Below are 19654 nucleotides of genomic sequence, written 5' to 3'. Positions count from 1 at the left end.
CACCCAGTATTTAAGAACAGGGCACAGCACCACTAATGGCGGTACGTTATGTGGATACACAGAGGATAGGTAATTCAAAAGAGGTATCTTGCCATATTTTCTGAAGTACTATTGATACAATCGATTTGCAATTGCAAACGTTTCCAACAGTTTCTGATTTTACAATGGAATGCTGTCTTACTTTTTAAATGCTTCTCCTCCTTTTCTCCCTTAACTTTTTATAGTTCAAATCCTGGTTGAAAATGATTTTTTCTTCCTCAGTATTAGCAATATCATTTCACATGAAAATCCATTTTATTGGGAAATAAGAAAGGAAAACCTGAAATGAAATAGAAGGGCAGTGAAGAAGTGCAAGCCTGTAAAGGTTTCATCTCAAACCTAACATGTACTGGTTAATAAACAGCACAAGAAAGGCTGAGAAATATGAAGAAAAAACTGACACAAAGTGAAAGAAAGTTTAGTAGTCCATGAAATCTGTGGATTTAAACAGGTCTCTACAGCAATCAGAGAAACTGGAAAAGACAATCTTATTACATTCATCTAGTCCCAAAGACCAAAGCAGATGTACCCATCAGGCCATAATTCCTGACCATAAACCTTTGCTTGAATAAAATCCTGCATGTGACCTTCATACTTATTGCTGCCCTACAAACCTCTGCTGCTCTACAGCTGAATCCCATTTAGTTATGACTCACTGCCTTATTTACTTCACTGATCACAATAAGCTTTCAAAAGCCATTACGAAGGCTTGAGTTGGTGTCTGTAAGCATACTCTGGTGACTAACATGAATGACAAAAAGGTTGGTTTAAAAAAAATAGAAATACTCCCCCATATATATATGATTACAATAGGAAAACCTGTCAAACAAAGTGGACTTCAAACAGCATCAGTCAAATCTACTTGTCATGCGTTATAGGTTGCCTATAGTAGGAAAACACTGGGTTACTAAAAATATTATTTAAGATAGGCAAAATATGACATTAAAAAAAAAGGAGATAGGAGAAAGAAGCAAGATAAAAAGATATGAGCATCAGATAAAGTGTTTGTTATAACGCTTAAAACATTGGCAATGAATCTCCAAAGACCCTGCACATCCCTGCACATCTTTGGACATAGGTCTTGCTGAGCTCCAGCAACCCTCCAGATGCTGCAGATGCCTCAAGCACTGCAAACACCTGCAGAGTTTGCTCTGTAACTCTTGGTGTGCAAGTGGAAATGGCAGCATGATAGCTGTAGAAACCGTGCTGCCTGGGGAGGCGTATCAGCATGAGCAAAAGTATTACCTCTGGTTCCAGTTAACAAAGCCCCCCCTCAGTCTATTTGCCTTAGGATAGGAATTACAGCAGACAATAAAACCTGCATCAATGTAAAACACCTTTCCCCAAATATAAGTAAATCAGTATTACAAGTATATGCAAGACTTTGTGGAAAATGTTTAGATGACAAGAAAGGTTTAGGGAATCATTAGCAGTTGTTTGAAACAGATACTTAGTGGCCTGTCTACCAAGATAACTCAGCAGAGAATCCCACAAAAATGCACAAGCTATTGCATATTTCACATTAGCCATTCAGCAATCGTATGATCATATTACTAATAAATTAAGGCTTGGAGGAAATAGCAGGATTTCAAACACAAAATTTAGGCTTTAATTATTAGTGTATTGAGGTAAGCACAAGAATAATGAAAATGAGAGATAAAAGAACACAATGACATTCTGACACACAAAAAAGAAGTGATGTAACAATTTTGACCAAATTTTCCAGTGAACCAAAAAAACCCCAAACTGTCCATTAAAAAGAAATACAGAAACATGACTTTTCAAAAATAATTACACTTTAAGTATATTGTCAAACTCTAACCTGTTTGAAAGCATGTCCCACCCTATTTGAAGTCTCACAAGAAAGGAAGTAGTTTACACTAATGTATATTATTGCCACCAGTATGGTTCTGGCATCAAAATTCATTGTTTCTTAGCGCTAAAATACTGACTTGCTACCATGCAAAACCTGACTATCCCTACCTCCATCACTCTCTATACAAAGAAAACTTCCAATTCCTGCTTTCCCTTTGTAGCATCTTATGGGGCCACAGCAAAAAAAGCCAGCTACAATATTCTTCCTCTCACAGTAACACAGGCCCACAAATATGTTGAGACATCACATACAAGAGTATTGCAATTATTGTGAAGTATTTTGTACTGAGAAAAGAGGAAGAGACAAAGGAACATGCTCTGTTGGAAATCTCCACAGATGCATGCCACTGTGACACATCCCAGCAACTGGGCTGCACCTCACTGGTCCTTATGCTGACCTACCAGCCAGGCTTTCCCTGGACATGCCTCCCACCTCATAGGGCAACCTCAAACTTATCACATCCTGATGGGTGCCTGTAACACCCCACGAGGTTGACATTCAAGCATGAGCTGCACAGTAAAGCACCAGGCTCACTGTTGGCCCTTTCTGACAGAACATACAGTGAAGGGGAGAAAAGTCTCCCTAACTTAAGGAAACTAAATTTCACCTCCTATTTCCATGCACCAGAACATTCCTATAAATCGTCCCTCAGGGCACTTCCAATGATATTATGGCGCAAGTCATTCACAGCTCTTCTAGGATAAAACCACTCAGCTTTGCAATACTGCCTTAGTGTGCCAATCAGAACTGTTAATGAGATGCCCTCAGATACAAATGGAAGACATTTCAGGGCACAGTAATAATTTATAAAAACAGATTTAGAGGGAAGAACAGCAAGTACCACAAGGCAGTCAATCCTTTCAAATTAATTATCTTTAAATTCCAAAATCAATATTAAGTATCTGAGTGTTCCTGTTTACACTGTTTGGGAGTTACTTCCTAATTTTGCTAATAAAATGAAACAAAAGGTAGCAATAATACATGAGGTCCATTAGTGGATTATTATGAAAAATAAATTTGTAAATACATCTCCTGTACCTAATGTCTTGTTCTTTCAGATCTTTGCTTATGACTTCTTGGTTTTTTAAAAATTTAAAATCCTAGGCAAGTTTTTTTAAGAACCTATTCACTAAAAGGGACATATTTCAGACAAATTTGGACTGATTCTAAGTTGTTATTATGGATTTAATACTTCAAATTAACATTTTACTAAATATTGAAAGCTCTTTTTTTAAAGGCTGTTCTGCAATTTGGACAAGATGAAAAGTGCCATAACCACACACACACACACACAAAAAAATAAATTGTGAACTAAACCAAAATAAACTCCAAGCAGTTTACAGTTTACATTAAAAACAATCTAAATAAATAAAGAGTAGAATATAATAAATAAATAATATGGGTTTTACACATTAGGCACTACTTTGATAGAAGAGACAAAGGTACCTCAGACTCATATTAATGTTATGCTCTCAATAAAAGGATCATGCTGGCGTGGAAATGGTAAGTTTTGGCATTCTGAAAACCACACACTCAAGAACATGAGATTTAGCCTCATTCTAGTACTTGTTTTAGAAATGGAATACAGAAATGGTTTGAGTCTTTAAATGATCTTTTTTTCTGGTGTTTGGTGTAGTGCATTTTAGCAAAGTGTTTTCCCAAGGGATAAACCATGAAATATGTGGCAACAGTTATAGAGGTCCCCTTCTCTGCTATTAACACTTGTAAGAAATACAGTTAAAAACCAGGGGCAAGGGACATGAAGATGTGGAAGAAAGAAGAAACGGAGAAAAGTGTAATTGAAACGTTATATATAGTGCAGCTTATGCCTATATTCATTTAAAACAAATTAAAAGAAACATTAACAGTGGTAAAACACTTCAACAAGCAAAAATTCACAGATACATGCATGCAAAAGATGCAGCCTTTGTTCTTCACTCAAATTATGCTGAACAAAACACAGGGCACTTAAACAATAGCAATTATGAGGCTTTGCTAGCCATGACATGCATTTACAAGAAACAGGTTTTACTGGCAAATATTTTCTTGAGCTCATCAATATCACAAAAAATCTTTTTTTTTTCCAACACATGGTAATAAAATTTATATCAAAGCTACTTGATTCACATTTCAAATATTGACTATACCAAGATATTTGCCAAGAAATTACATATACAAATTTTGCAAAAAATAAGTAATTAGCTATTGAAATATTGGGTCATTAACTCATTTGGAATGTTCTACTTCACTAGATGCTCCTATTTTCTTTAAGTTAGAAATAAGTAAGCTGCTTAAAATGTCATTCTGTGAAGTAATTTGCAACTGCTCTACCACAGTGATAAAGGAAATAAATTTATAAATTTCAGTGTTAATCACTGTTAATCACAGGGCATCAGCTAACATTATCCATCCTGGATGAACTGGAAAAAAGCTTAAATACTAACAGTTCAGAAATCATCTAAAAAAAGACTGACCTCACCCATTTTCTACCTCTGGATTCTAGAAGTATCGAATAGCTTCAGTTTTTATGTTGGTCTTTTAAGATTAAAATAGATTTGATTCTGACTGGAATATTTTCAAAATTCCAACTTTTTCTGCCTCACCCTTATATCAAGCCCAGACTGCAATCTTCTCATCATATAGGTGTATCCATTTGTAAAATTTAACAAACCAAAAAAATCTTAAATTCGCAAAAATTAAGACTGTCACTATAAAAAGTAGTCATCAAGTATTAAAGTCTTTTTCATTAACATTGCCTTGTAAACAGTCCACTGAAGCCAAGTAGGTACTAACCTTTGATTTCACAAGTATCAGAGCAACTGTGCATGTTTGCTGCCTCAATCTCAAGATCCACATCAAGTATCAATACAGAGCCAACAAGGATATAAAAAGGCATCAAAATTTTGTTTTCTCATTAAGAAAAGTTTAATAATATGCCTACAATAAGCATCAACCATCTCAGACAGAAATTATTGTGCCAGAACAATAAAGAAGTAATGAATGTTTAGAAAATAAATTTGAAGCCATATTTCTAAAGACTTCATACAGCTGTTTTAGCTGCATGAAAACTGCTCAGTCACACCAGTGATTTACTAATCCAGCTCAGAGGGATTTCAAATATTGAGTCCCGTTATCATCCTACTGCTACCACAGGAGCCCAGCGCAACATCCTCATCTCTTGACCAATAATTGGAGAATGACAAAGGATGGACTGAGTACAAAATCATATTGGACACAGGTCGCTTTTTGAGTCTCTAATCCATCTTACAAAACAGCTATCTTTTTCAGGTGTATGTGCTGAAAAGGTTATCCACACAACAACCTATGTTTTCCAACTAGGTGCTGCTAGATATATGAAGTTACACTGAAAGCTAGCATAAGACATCATAAATTAAAGACTATTGGTTTGACAGTAACTTCAAAGCAGCCTGCAAAAGAAGGAAGGTGTAGGCAAACTGTCTGAGTTCTCTACCACTTTATCAAGAGCTTTTGCTTACAAAATGGATAAAATCCAAGTTTATAGCTTGAACTCACTATAGCAACACAAACCACAATGGCTAAATCATATTATATGCAATATTTTATATCCCATATATAAAGAAGCCAGCAAAACTTACAAATTCCTTATAAAGCTAGGTAGCATTTTGCATGTCTCTGCAGAAACAACAGCAGAAAAATCTGTTTAGATGTCCTACCTTCTTGAACCGCCTGAAATGGATTGTTGCCATCCACAAATGTCACTGAACACGTGATTTTCTCCGTTTGTAAGATTTCATCATTTTGGTTGAGATCAGCAACTGCCATTCGAAAAACTTCCTCATCTTTTTTGGCAGATTCATCAAAAATTGCCCCTGGGGAAATTAAAAAAACAAAACAAAACAAAACAAAAAAAAAAAACAAAACACAAAAAAAATCACATTGCACCTTTCACCTGCAGTGTCCCAATGTGTTCATCATAAGCATTTAAGACATTTTACACTATAACATCATCCTTTCACTCACTCGTGAAAAGCAGTTGTCTCAACACAGAGCTTCACAATATACAGAATTTCTACATTTTTATGTAAATTAAGATATAAGTCGAAGAGATGCATAGACTCCAGCTAGAAATATTGGGTAAATCTAATTAAACACGAAACAAGTTATCTGTGTAGGAACATGGCTAAGAAATGAGAACTAATTACCATTCCAACAGTGCCATTTAGTATACTGAATAACTGCTACTAGGGATATATATTTATAGGATATATATTCAATATAAATATTATTTATAGGTGATATGTATGTATCTTATATAGGATATATATTTAATATCATGCCAAGTGACAATTAAAAAATATAAAGTTTAAATGAGTTGAGAATAAGCCTAAAATGATAGCAACACTCAGGAAAAATCATGATCACAGCAGCCTTCCAATATCTGAAGGGGCCTACAGGGATGCCAGAAAGAGACTCTTCATCATGGACTGTAGCAATAGGACAAGAGGCAATGGGTTCAAACTTAAATAGGGAAAGTTCAGGTTAGATATAAGAAAAATGTTCTTTACTGTGAGGGTGGTGAGGCACTGGAACAGGTTGCCTAAAGAAGTGGTAAATTCTCCATCTCTGGCAGTGTTCAAGGCCAGGTTGGACAGAGCCTTGGCTGACATGGTCTAGTGTGAGGCCTCCCTGCCCATGGCAGGGGTGCTGAAACTAGATGATCTTGTGGTCCTTTCCAACCCATTCTATGATTCATCAGAAACTGGAAACTTTTAAACTTAGGAGGAGTTGGCAGAGTGAGGGTGTCCATACACAGACAGGTGTGCTGAGAAAGAACTCCAAGGCTAATCCAGAAATTCTAGGGTTTTTTTCTCGCTTGAAACTATAGTGCTCTTTCAGCATCACTAATTTCATATTATTTTACATTTGCTTCTTCTATGAACTATTTACGCAGAAATGGCTCGTATTACACTGTTATAATCCTATGAAGAATGTTATTTGTTTCAAACCCTCAAATCAGGGCCTATTAGATTTTCAAGCACCTTTAAAGCTTTCATTTCCAGGCAGAAAAGACAGAAGGGATGCTTCAAAAACAGACTTCTGAAAACTGTATTTAATCATTATGAAATTTCTCCAGTTTTCAGGTTTATTTATACTTGAGTGTCTGCTGTCAACACAAAACTCAACTAAGGCAGCGTAAGTGGTGAGGCAGCCAAAGATAATAGAAAATGCTGATCACTGATGATTTCAAGAAAATACCTGCAATCAGTGCTGAAAAGAACTGAAAAAAGATAAATTTATAGGAAGTGTCTACTTTAAAAGAAATAAACTTCATGCACAGTATTTACTCTGTTTTTCCCACTGACCTCTAACACTCATCTCCCTGCCAGCACCACTCATCCTACATGAGCATCATCTCTTCCTACAATCTGACCGCTCTGACTCTAGCATTTTCCCTCCTGAAGCTGCTGCCATCTGGAACAGCTGTTCTTTACCTCTCCACCTCATTCACCTGTCATCTCTGTGCAAATCTCAGCTGAACATATTCATTCTCTCTCTTGCCCACCTTTCTATTTTCCTTGTTTTATTTCGCTCCATAATGCAAAGCTTCAAATGTCTGAGAATACTTCTGGTATGCAAAGACACAAGGTACTGCAAACCATGTCTTATCCACAAAGATGACTATTTGTGTATCCATGTAGCACTTAATGGTACAAAAGACTTTGTCCAATTATATTCCTTAAAATGTTTTTTTCTAATCACATGGAACTGTTCAAACCAAAACCACACATGCTGATGACAACATAGCCCAGCAAACACTGTAAATAAACATCTGAAGCAACAATTTTACAGGCTGCTAAAATGAAAGGCTGTTAAAACTAAGAAGAAAAAAAAATAAAAGTGGATAATAATGATAGTAATTAGTCAAATTCTATCCCTGTGGAGCAATTCTGTAACAAATGCCGCACTGGAAGGTAGTGAACATGCACAGGTTTCATGCACATGCACAGGACAGATGCTGTCTGTGTTGCAGAACAGCATGGCAAAACAAAGACATTCCAGCCAATACCGCGGAGTACAGCTTCTTATTCTACAGCTGGGAAATGCCATCTTCAGTCTGGCTTTGTCCCCAAAATAATCTAGGTCATTTACTGAGTAGAGGATACAGAAAAGTACAAGGTATATACTGTTCCTTTTGCATGCTCTATCACAAAAAACCCTATTCGGCCACGTAGCCCTTCCACCGGGCAGCAGAGAACTGCTCCCAAGACAGCACACTTGCCAGAGGAATCTCCTGAGAAACTTTGTTTCACACACAGATATCCCTAATAAACTCCTATGCTTTTGCTCCCCTTTCTCAGCCTTGCACAGCTGAACAAATAAAGGGTATCACACTTTACAACTACTCCCATACTGAGAGCTCTTACTCTCTCTTTTCCTCATGTACAGCTGCAAAATGAGAGAAATGGAATGACTGCGAATTTATTTGGAGCATGTGTCCAAAATGAAAACTTTTGTCTCTAAGAGATCAGAATGTAATGAACAGTTGAGTAGAAGAAGCAAATTATTCCTACAGATATTGTAAGACACTCACTCTCTAGAAAATGATGCAACAAAACTATTTACAGTGGGAAAGAGTCTTCAAAATCATACAAAATAGATACTGTTCATTTCTACCCCCACTGCTCACCTCAGCTGAAACAGGCCTCGCACTAAACATGTCATTTCTAACTATACTCAACGAGTATTCCCATGATTGTGTCAGGAGTTGACATGCTGACACAGCAAATACTTTGCGCTAGCTTCCCCCTTCTGTTTTATTAGCATGTCGTTACTTTCAGCTTTATTTCAGAATCTGGATGAGGACAGCACAAATGTAATTCTCTACTGGCTTTTAAAAAACCCTCAGCACATCAATAATGTCCTCTAGCTTAGAAGAGAATTCTTTGTGCTTAATTAACTATCTCATCTGCATTTGACCATGTCAACCAGAAATCTGTCAATTTAAATGGATACAGACCAAATCATACAAACGCTCAATATGTCCACCAAGTACCAATGACCTCATCAGAAAGGCTTTTCACAAAGATCACTTGTCCTGCTGACCCATGCATACAAAAATATAACCCAAATTAAATATTTTTAGCTACGTCTAGAGTAATTTGCAGTCTAGTGAAACTGTCCCACAAAACATGAAAATGGGAAATGTGTTGTCACTGGAAGGATGAAGTGTGAAGAGATTTAAACCAATGTTCATCTTTCTACTGAGTGAGAAAGGACAAAGTCCACAACTTGCAGTGTTTTCAAGTATTATAATTTGATTATCGATGAAAGTGCGATGTTTCTGGACCTCAGTGCCCCATATTAGTCTCAGGAAATTAAGCACCTTGTTTCAAAGAGGAGGCAGAGTACGTGGACCAAATGCTATTGCGAACTGAGGTCACAGTTCAATTTAAGTAAGTAAGTTTGTGTTTCACGTTAGAACATTACACACACATCTTACCAACAAAAATAAGATACACTTTGCCTAGTAATTTACTAGTTCACAATTCCATGTATGTTTGGAGAGAAAAGGAAGTAAACGAGGAAGTGTAAAACACAGTAACTTTTTGAGCAACTAGCTGATGTTCTTGGCAGCTGATAATTCTATGAAAATTCTTTGTTCTACTGATACTGCCAGCCTGTTCTAGTGTCTGAATCCAATTCCACCGTATTTTCACAACTGCTGTTATTGCATTATTGTTCTGAATGATAAACTTAATGCACCTGCTGGGAGAAGGATAGCCACACTGCTAACACTCAGAACTGGAAGCTGGGGGGTTTGAGTCCTCAGGGCAAGTCTGATCTGAGACATCCTTCAAGGCTACGAGCACACCATCACAGGTCTAGCTCCCCAGTATGAAGTAAGGTTAGGAGACATTAATTTCTGGGGCTTAAATCAATGAGACTGATATTTTAGATACACTGTAGAATAAAATGCCATGTTATTTCTAGGTCATACAAGTGTCTAGTTGGGAAAATTTTTATAGAATATATTAATTATTAACTCTAATGGGAAATGCCTGGCTATACCACATACTATCGGGTCTGAATGAATGAATATGCACAGCTTTAGAAGGCAAATTATATTATAACAGAATTATTGTCAACGAGAACAAGAGAGAGTTGACACATTTGAGAGTCTGGCTCATGTAGGAATTTAGAAGGTCATATACAGAGACCTTTCCTTGCGCAAGCAACTCCCATTATCATGGCATTCAGCATGCATTAGTAGAGCTAGACCCTAAATTTCTCTTGTGACACATTTAGAGCTGCTGTTAAGTTTCTCTATCGACAACTGAGTATATGCGATCGTATCCTGATTTTTTCAATGAAGGGAAAACATCAGCATGCTTATCCTTTCTCTTGTAAGTTGTGTAAGTTTTAGAAACCCAACAGGGCACAGTAAGCTTGATTTTGTCACTGCAGCACAAAGAGAGTGGAAATCCTTTGTATTAGGAGGGAGTTTCCACTAGATGAGTCCTCAGCTATGTCACATATCACACTGAGAGCCAGGCATGGCACAGGGCTTGGGAGTTGAACCCCACCAGCCTTTGCAGACCATGGCCAGCTCACACAGGGCCAATGTGGTGTAGCTCAGGGCAAAGCCAGTCCCTTGCATCTAAAGTCATCAGACTTATGTTTTTGCTCCCTAGAGACTCCCTATTCTGCAGCACAAAATTCTTAGCACCAGTGTGCATCTAGGCTAGCTCATTCTGCAGAGAAAGTCATGTTCCCCATCCCACCAAATGGTAAAGGCAAGATTTCCAGCCCCCTTATCATTCTCATGGCCCTCCTCTGGACTTGCTCCAACAGCTCCATGTCCTTCTTATGTTGGGGACATCAGAACTTCACACAGCAGTTAAAGTGGGGTCTCACAAGAGCAGCGGGGCTGGATCAACTCTACTACTACAGGCCTACTGTAATTTTTTTTTTCAGTAGTCTTTTGTAAAGGTCTGCTTCTGTTAGATAAGAATTGATGTTTTTCCCAGCCATACAATGAGCAATGACAGTTTCCCCAAGATCACTGACAGTGGTTGACCACACATTACATATGTCTGCATACTAGTTGCTATCTCTAAAACACATTCTTTAATCAACCATAAGTACATCCATTTTAAATCTAAACAAAAATTTAGCAAAATTAATAAATACATAGTCCACACTTAATCAGTGTGACTGTAATCAGAACACATGAAAAAGAAAACCCCACCCCAAAATATAAATAAATAAAAAAAAAATCTACATTATTTTCCAGGGAAGCCATCCTCCCTGCAAATCTTGCCATCTTGTTCTGCACTCTGGGGGGCTTATGCAAACAAGTTGTACATTACTGGTATTTAAGGAATAGGAGTAGCTACTTTTTTAGTTGGACACAACAATTTAATCAAAGGTTAAAAGGCTGGACTGGAGAATGAAGGAGTCTTCCATCATGTTTTCCCATTCACACCTAAGTTCAGCAAATGCATTGCATGCATTTGTAGTAATATGAATATACCTCTCTCAAGTCACAGCTTAAAGTGATACTCTTTGCTGAACTGAATATAGTGCTGCCACCTTTCTATGGCACCACTTACTTTAGCCAATTCAGAAGGTATCTCTGCTCACTCTGGGAGCTACACCATAAAAATATACAATTTCTGTTCCCTTTTTAAACGATTAACCCCCTGTTCTCAGTGGAGTTATATGTCTGGAACATCATGTAAATGATACAGCAATTCCTTCCCTTTGTTGTTTTTTGTTTTCTAACTTAAAATATTTGAAACAAAGAGGTGAATGAGAAATTTCAGAGCTTTTTTAATCTGGCAAACTGCTAGAGGCAAAGTCTGTTTCAAATAAAATGGAAGTAAGAAAAGTGCTGTTATCACCTAAACACAGAAAAGTCTCTCCATTCTTCTGCTGAAGCATGGTGTTTTTTTTAATGTCCCAGTCTCACAGTAATGCAACCAATAAAAGTCAGTTATAGAAAAGCTCCTGGTAAATAATAAAATCCCTTCTCAATTGTTCTACAGTATCATTAACTTAAGCGATCCTTCAGCAGAAAAGGAGTGTAAAAACTATTATATCAAAGGAATAACAATCAACATACGTCTTGCATTTTTATAGACAACTGATTGCACAAATTGCAGAGCCACAAAGAATTTGTTTCTGAAAATTGAAAAGTACTGCACAGACACCTGTTGTGGCACTAGAGACTGCTATTTTCTTCTGCAGATGCAGCAGAGCACAATATTACCATCATATAAACAGTACATTTTATACACAATGTACCTTTCACAGGATAAGAATTAAGACATCTTCTGCACACTGTTCCACTATAAACTTGATGTGGTGATTAACTACACTGATAATAACTTCACATTCATTATGCAACAAATGAGCTGACAATAATGAGAAGTTTTCATGTTTTCTGTCATATCCATAACTATCAAGTTGGGGTCTAGCTGTGAAAAGCATCTGGTTTGGTAGATATTATTGCCACATTAATATCACATAGAGAAAGTTAGTGTGATTATCATAAATTTGCAGAATAGTATCTGCATTCTTTAAAAAAATATTTAAAATAAACCTTATGATGTACATTCAGAGCTTTCTTATATGCTGTTTTAGAACCAAAGCAAACACTCCATATACCATTTCATCACTTTTATTAGCCCCTGCCTGTGAATTCAAGAATACCTCTCACAGCAATGTCAGCAAGGATGACTGCATCCTAAAAGCCCCCTAAATTGTTGTTAAGCATTTGTCATTGCTTATTGTCTCTGATCTCACACTCATTGCTCTGCATCTACATGCAAGTTTGCATTGTAGCTTTTGAAAGACAAATTAATGCTTTAATTAATCAAATGATGTAGACTGCTAGGTAGAGACAGTGGAAGACTGCTGCCAGACCATTTCTTTATGACAAAGAGCTGCTGTGGCACCTTGCTCCATTAGCAGTTGAACTTTGAAGAACAAGATTACCAATATGCGAGAGATGTTAACACACAAATGTATGCCTACATACACACACAGATGTAAAAGCGCAAAGATTACAGTGTGAGATTTTTCTGGAGGGCATTTTTCTGGGGATTTTTTGGTTTGTTTTTACAGGTTTTTTTGTTGTTTTTTCTCCTTTTCTATTTCACTTCGAAATTTACACGAGCCTTTTGCTTCAATTAGTTGAACCTTTCCATGCAGTAGAAGCAGCCTGGTTTACAACACTGAAATACAGGTGTTGACACTAAAGATTGCCATCAGGAGGGTATCACTGGAATAAGAGGTTATTTCTTGAGTACCACACAATATATAAATCCAGCCTCCTATCCAATATAAAAAAATAAGATTAAGAGGTGCTGAGTAAGCATATCATAGACTCATAGAATTATGGGTTGGAAGGGACCTTTAAAGATCATCTATTTCCAAACCCCTGGCCATTGGCAGGGACACCTTCCACTAGACCACGTTGCTCAAAGCTCCGTCCAGCTTTATCTACCCCCCAGGTATCACAGACAGATCCCTGTTAAATATATTGCTTTTAAAAATCTGATACCATGTGCAGTGTTCTGAATGCCACAGTCAAGAATTAAATAACAGGGAGGAAAGCAGCAGCAAAAAAATGGTTTATGTGTCTACCTAAAAATGCAAAGGCTGACTTTGAAATTAATCCTTTTCTTAAACAGCTTTTCTATTCTTTACAGCAGGTCTTTATTCTGATTGAGGATAGGCATTCAGCAAGTCTACACACAAACATGCTTTTAGAATGTCTGAGCTGGAAGAAACCAAACAAATCAGTCTCATAGTCATCTAGCCCATTTTCTTGCCAAGGCAGGACTGTCCTGTAGAGTGCAATTTAGATTTCAGTTGAAAATTAACATAGGTAGTCTCTTTCATTCTTATCTTACACAGAGGGTAACAAATCTGGAAGCCATTGGTGTCCAATTTCAACACAAACATGCATACAAAAATGCCTTCAGAAACAGCCACTTTCTCAAAAGCATATAAATGACCCCATTTCTATTAGCATGTTTATTATTTACTTCTCAGTACAGGTTTTGTTAAACTAGTGCCACTCCCCTCAATTGTTAAATCTGTATTACACCATTTTGGTAAAAGAACAACCCATGTTGCTCCAAAATTTGGTCTCCAAATATTCAGGACTACGGGCTCCAAGTGACTTTATGATCATAGATGCTGAATACCTTAACTCCTTGCTATTCTTTATAGAGGATAGTGCAATATCATCTTCGTAGTTCTTACTCATGGTTAGAGAGAATAACTTCTACATTCACAACTTGGCATTAACAAGTGTGTATAAAAAAAAACAGACTCTCAGAATATAACTCACAGATAAGCTGAGTTAAACCTTATTTTTTTCAAAAAATTCACCCAATAAATTCTGGTAATGATGCTTCTATTTCAGAAAGGGTAAAAGAAGTGGAGAATAAGGAAAGCTTAATGTCATTCTACATGAGATACAAGAAATAAAACCAAAAATGCCTAACTTAAATTCCTAACATTCTCTGCTGCAATTTGATTTCACACGTTGTTTTTAATAGCGCTACAGTTCTTCAGCAATATAAAGCTCTTTGAAAATCATAATGTTGTAATATGAAATGCCTGTGAATTTACATTTCCCAAAGCCTCACTGCAAGTCAATTAAATGTAGTCAAGTTCTGCTAAAGAGTAGTTTCTAGGGTGCAATATATGTCTATATATTTTTTTTTTTTAATCAAGTCATAATTTCTGATTCTAAGACAGAAACTGCATGAGGAATGAAGAACAGCTGTTTCTTCCATCAGCTTCTATAATTTTTGTGCTCTAAGAAGGCAAAGTAAAAAAGGTAAGATTAAGGCAGCAGCTGAGCTATTTCCATAAACTGTGGATGTGTCAGACACCTCTTTCAACTCAAAATTCCCTTCCTCTTTCCCACATTTTTAGAGGACTTCCTAAGATAGTGCCATGCAATAGGTTATTTACAAACCTCAGGCTGCAAACCTACCCGTTTACAATTTAAAGAAATAACCATAGAAGAAATAAATGAAGCCTAATGTCAACCTCCAGCTCCAGATTTGTTATAAATTCAAGTAACTCAAACAACCCCAAATACACAAATATTTTTGAGAAACTAGCCTTTTCTTTTTTAAATGAAATCTAGAAGCATGCATTTGGTTTAAGTTATTCCCTGTCAAGAACAATTTATAAAAAGCCATACGCAAGTGAGTAATTATATTCCCATTTTTTAGAATAAGGAATATTAAGCATTTGTGCAGGGACTTGCTCAGATATTCAGTAATTAGTCACCTGTCAAAATTAGAAGAATCTAATAAAAAATTACAATTCAAAGTACCTGTCTCTATTCCCATCACTTAACACATATCATAATCTTAGAACACTGATATTAAAATAACAGAAAGTATGCTATTATTGTAGATCCTGCTTTACCTGAAAATTTCAGATGAAAAGAGAGGTGGCAGGTTTTTTGTTTGGAGGAGTAGTTGTAGATTTTGGTTCGTTTTCTTTTTTTTTTGTTTGTTTGGTTGGTTGGTTTTTGTTTTGTTTTTTTTTTAAGTGAAGTGATTGTAAGCTAAAGGTGACAAAAATGTTGCGTGTAATGTCTTGAAAATCATTCTAACTTGAATGGACTCGATATCCAGTAGTTTAGGCAAAGGCTTTAAGTTTTAAGATCTGATCTAAATTAGAATTAAATTAAATTAGAAAGAAAACAAATGCAATCTGGAAAGTAGCTAAAGAAAATAAAAGTTAGAATTGCACACAGAAAACAAGAAAAAAATTCTGTCATTAACCACATTCAAATGTAACATGTAGAGACTGGAAAATTAATCAAAAAAATATCCAGAAGTGATACTTGTGGAAGGATAAAACCTGTTATTACTGCATGATCTCTACGGATCAATTCCAGTTTGTGAGGAGTCAACCAAAGTGAGAAAGAAGCACTCTGACAGCAGCTAGTTGTAGCCAGCCATTTTGAGAAAATTTTCTTATTAATTTACAAAAGCAATGAAAAAGAACAAGCAAACACACCACTATCATAAAAAAATATAATCACTTTTTGGCAAAGCACTAGTACAACTTAAACCAGTTCCTGCTACCAACATCCTGGGAACAGATCAAGAGGTTTTTTTCTCTGAGTCAGCAGAACTGTACCTGTAAAGAATGTGCATTTTATTTTCTGTCACATTTGATAAATACTTAAGTGACGAATGCACAGGAAGATCCATGTGAGAAGCATAACGTTCATACTTTTCGTATTAGCAGCTCTCCCTGGTCACTGGTTTAAAAGACATTTCATATAAACTACTTCTGCAACTTTGAGAAAACAACCCCAGTAATCACTGTAAGCAGGAAATATGAAGTTCATTACATGAGATTAGGAAATTATTTTACAAAGCAGGATGCGTTACATTCAACCCTAGAATCCAAATTCTGCCCTTTGCACTTTAATACTTCAGTGGATACATTTAGCTCCATTTTCCAGTTACTTCTGCCTTAATCAAGTCCTTCTATGATTTGGGAAAAGATGAGTAAACTATTCTTACACTGACTTTGCCTGAAGGCTTATCACATGATTAGACAATAAAACTTTAAAATTTGTCTATAGGTTTTGAATCTCATTATTACTGTATCACTTAATTATTACTGCATCATTTTAATTAACTAGTACTGTAGTATTAGCAATTTATACAGAATACCTTGAGTATATTTTGACCCATTTTATCTGGCAGAATGTTGAATTAATTTTCCAAATTTCTCCACAAGACTTACACTAGAATTCTACCTAATATACATGCTTCTTCCACCAATAACTCCTGGTACTTGATTTCCTTACTCGTGGTCAGTTAAAACCCTGCAAAATTAATCATTCCTACAGGAATTCCCCAGCAGACTGTTTCAAACACAGCTGGTTTCTTAGAAGATATTTTTTTTTATATTTAAACTGTTGGCCTGTTTCCAAGCAAAAAGAGGATATCTAAATATCCTATATTTGATAGCAACAGAAAAAGCAGTTCTAGGACGTAAATCACAGCTGTGGGCATGACTCCAAATCCTTCATTTTTAAAAGTAGGTATTTCTTTATTGAACTAATTATTTCCCATGCTAGATCTCTTCCAATCCCTTCTTCACTTTCCTGGGGTTTGAATCAATAGGCTTTCAACAATTTTCTGGACTACAGAACATCTTCACCAGTGCTGTAAATATGTTCTGCTACAGGGACACTGCGATGGTGGTCAGGACATTTTCATGGGACATCATAGTTTAAACTCCTGAGACAGAATAAAACTGATTAAGAGATCTGGAGCCACTTTTTACAATTTCTTTGATAACGTCCCAGCACACAAAAGGAAACTGCAGGACACACCCCACCCCATTCCACTGTATTTCACAGGTAAGAGAATTCATGCATCTCAGTCCTGTAGAAGATTCAAGGCTGTAAATCCCAAAAGACCTTTGTACTATCCTTCTCTGCTTCTCACAACTCATGAGCCAGATTGAAAGCACACCTTTGTCATCAGCTATGTTTATAGAAACCAAGATGCATTGTGGCGGAAGTTTCAGTTTTCATCTCAGAACAAACATAAACACAATAAACACCTGCAGACCATGTATGTTTCTGATCTAAGCCCCAGGATTTTACCCTGAAGTTCCATACCTGGGTAACCTGGCTATTCCACCTCACATAAGCTGGTTTTGGAATAGTTACCTATTCTCAGAAGCTTTTTGTATCTATTTCTGCTTTTAGTATCTTCTTTCTCCGTGTCTGAATACATATGTATAGACAATTGGAAAGGAACTATTAATCAGGTTCAAAGATAAATGACTTACCATATTTTGCTTTTCTAATAACTTTAAAAAAACTCTCTCAATAATCTCTCATTGACTCTTCTAATGACTTAAAAAAAACCTCTCAATCGATCATCCTTACATAAAGTGGCAGGGAAGTTCTACTTATCTCTATATAAATGAAAACATCACTCTAAAAGGTAACACTATTATATCTGCATCTCCAATAAGCCACCCTGCAATATGAAACTCATGGAAACTTAGATTAGAAAATTAAAACACATATACAAGCTCACAGAAGGGGAACACTGTATAGAATTATCCTCTGTGAATACTCACACATGCATACTCTCAAAGTGAAGAAGCAAAAGAGTGTTTCCCCCAAGAGAAAATGGCACATTGCATTTTCAAAGTGAAGGCAGATCCTTCAAAAATGAAATACAAACTGGCCAAGTAGGTCTTTTGAGGTTTATAGGCTTTATACTAGAATATTTAAAAATGACAACGCTAACAAAGACTAACTATTCCTTTACCATTCTTCAGTGTATATAGTCCATTATATATGAGTCCACGTCTCAAGCTTCATTTTTTTCAGAGATGGTTGCACCATCAAAGAGTAAGGACCCAAAAGTAAAAAAGTAGCAAATCTGACAAAAAGCTTGTGGGGTCAGTTCTTATGCCACTAAGTCATTATAAAATCTTAAAATTTTCACCTACATTTCCACACATAAATTCTTCCAACTTCCTGTTCCATATGACTGTTGAAGAGTCCATTTACCATATTACAAATATAAATTTGCGTATTACCTGAAGTTTTTGTACTTGTTCTTGTTTTATTAGGTTACTTTGTTCTCAGAATTGTGCAGAAGAGTTAGAGAGAATTACAGGAACAAAACAAATACCTGAATTCAGAGTAAGAGATTTATGTAAACTAAGATCATCAAATAATAATTAAGAGTGAATAAGGAGCCATAATCACTGCTTAAATGAAAAAGGGGCAATATTTTCTAATAAATTCCCATAATGAGATTATTTTTTCTAAGAATCCAGCAGTAAACAGCTATCCATGCGCCTTTCATTGACAGTATATTTCATAGCCTATGTTACCAAAAACACTTGAAGAATCAATTACAATCTGCAACTCCACTCCCATTTAAACGATAAATCAAAATATCTTGGGCTACTTTTTACTGACTTTTCACTATCAAACACCATACTCAGTTTTTAGTAATCATATCAAAATCTTGATCATCTTCTTAAAGTAAAAGGGAGTAGAACCGAATTTCAACAACTGCATGATGGTTCTACTGCAAACAGAAGTACCAGGTTACCCTCAGATACTGGAAATAGTGTCTGTGTTTTTCAAAAAAATATTTGTTACCATTTCAATAAAAAGGAAGCCTGTAAAAGGTTTTTTTCAGCAGCAAGCAGGAGAGCAATCATGATAATCACTGCAGAGAAGCTAACTTGCCTTTCACCTACTTACGCTCTTCATGTACTGAAACAGTCCTCGTAGGGATATAATCAAGTTCTTCTTTCAGAAACTAGAACTAATTTTCAGAAAGATTATTTGTGAAACATTTCCTGAGAAGCCTCAAAAACCTCTGTGGATTTCAGGAAGACCTTGACATTTGACCCACATTCCTGAACAGATTATCAATGCATGCAGGTCTGCTCGATATCTCTGCACAACTTGAGCACATGGCATGATCTTTAAAAAAAAAACAATATTCAAAACCAGATTCTCATAAAGTATGGGAGACTCAATGCTTGTAGGGTATGGATAATAAACAGACAGAAAGGTTTTTATCAAGCATGGGAAACCAATGCTAAGAGTTTGCTCTTACTGTAGGAAGCAACAAATCACCAGAAGATATAGACTGAAACCCTCCATCGGGAATCTTCATATGTTCATTAGTATAAGTTGCACTATAAATG

At 36.2% G+C, this 19654-nt stretch overlaps 1 protein-coding gene across 1 annotated transcript in view; it reads right to left on the bottom strand.

The window, feature by feature from the left end:
* GRID2 (glutamate ionotropic receptor delta type subunit 2) overlaps nucleotides 1–19654 on the bottom strand; it is a 735631-nt gene that overhangs the window by 581982 nt on the left and 133995 nt on the right. The window contains exon 2 of the mRNA XM_062637614.1: nucleotides 5611–5766. Coding sequence (XP_062493598.1) covers nucleotides 5611–5766 — 156 coding nt within the window. The remainder of the gene's footprint in view (nucleotides 1–5610; nucleotides 5767–19654) is intronic.

Source organism: Pezoporus occidentalis, unplaced genomic scaffold (genome assembly GCF_034315485.1).
Source record: "Pezoporus occidentalis ecotype Australia unplaced genomic scaffold, CSIRO_AGI_Poc_V1 ctg53, whole genome shotgun sequence".
Taxonomy (NCBI): domain Eukaryota; kingdom Metazoa; phylum Chordata; class Aves; order Psittaciformes; family Psittacidae; genus Pezoporus; species Pezoporus occidentalis.
The sequence above is the reverse complement of the archived record's forward strand: the minus strand, read 5'-3'. Positions and strand labels throughout refer to the sequence as shown.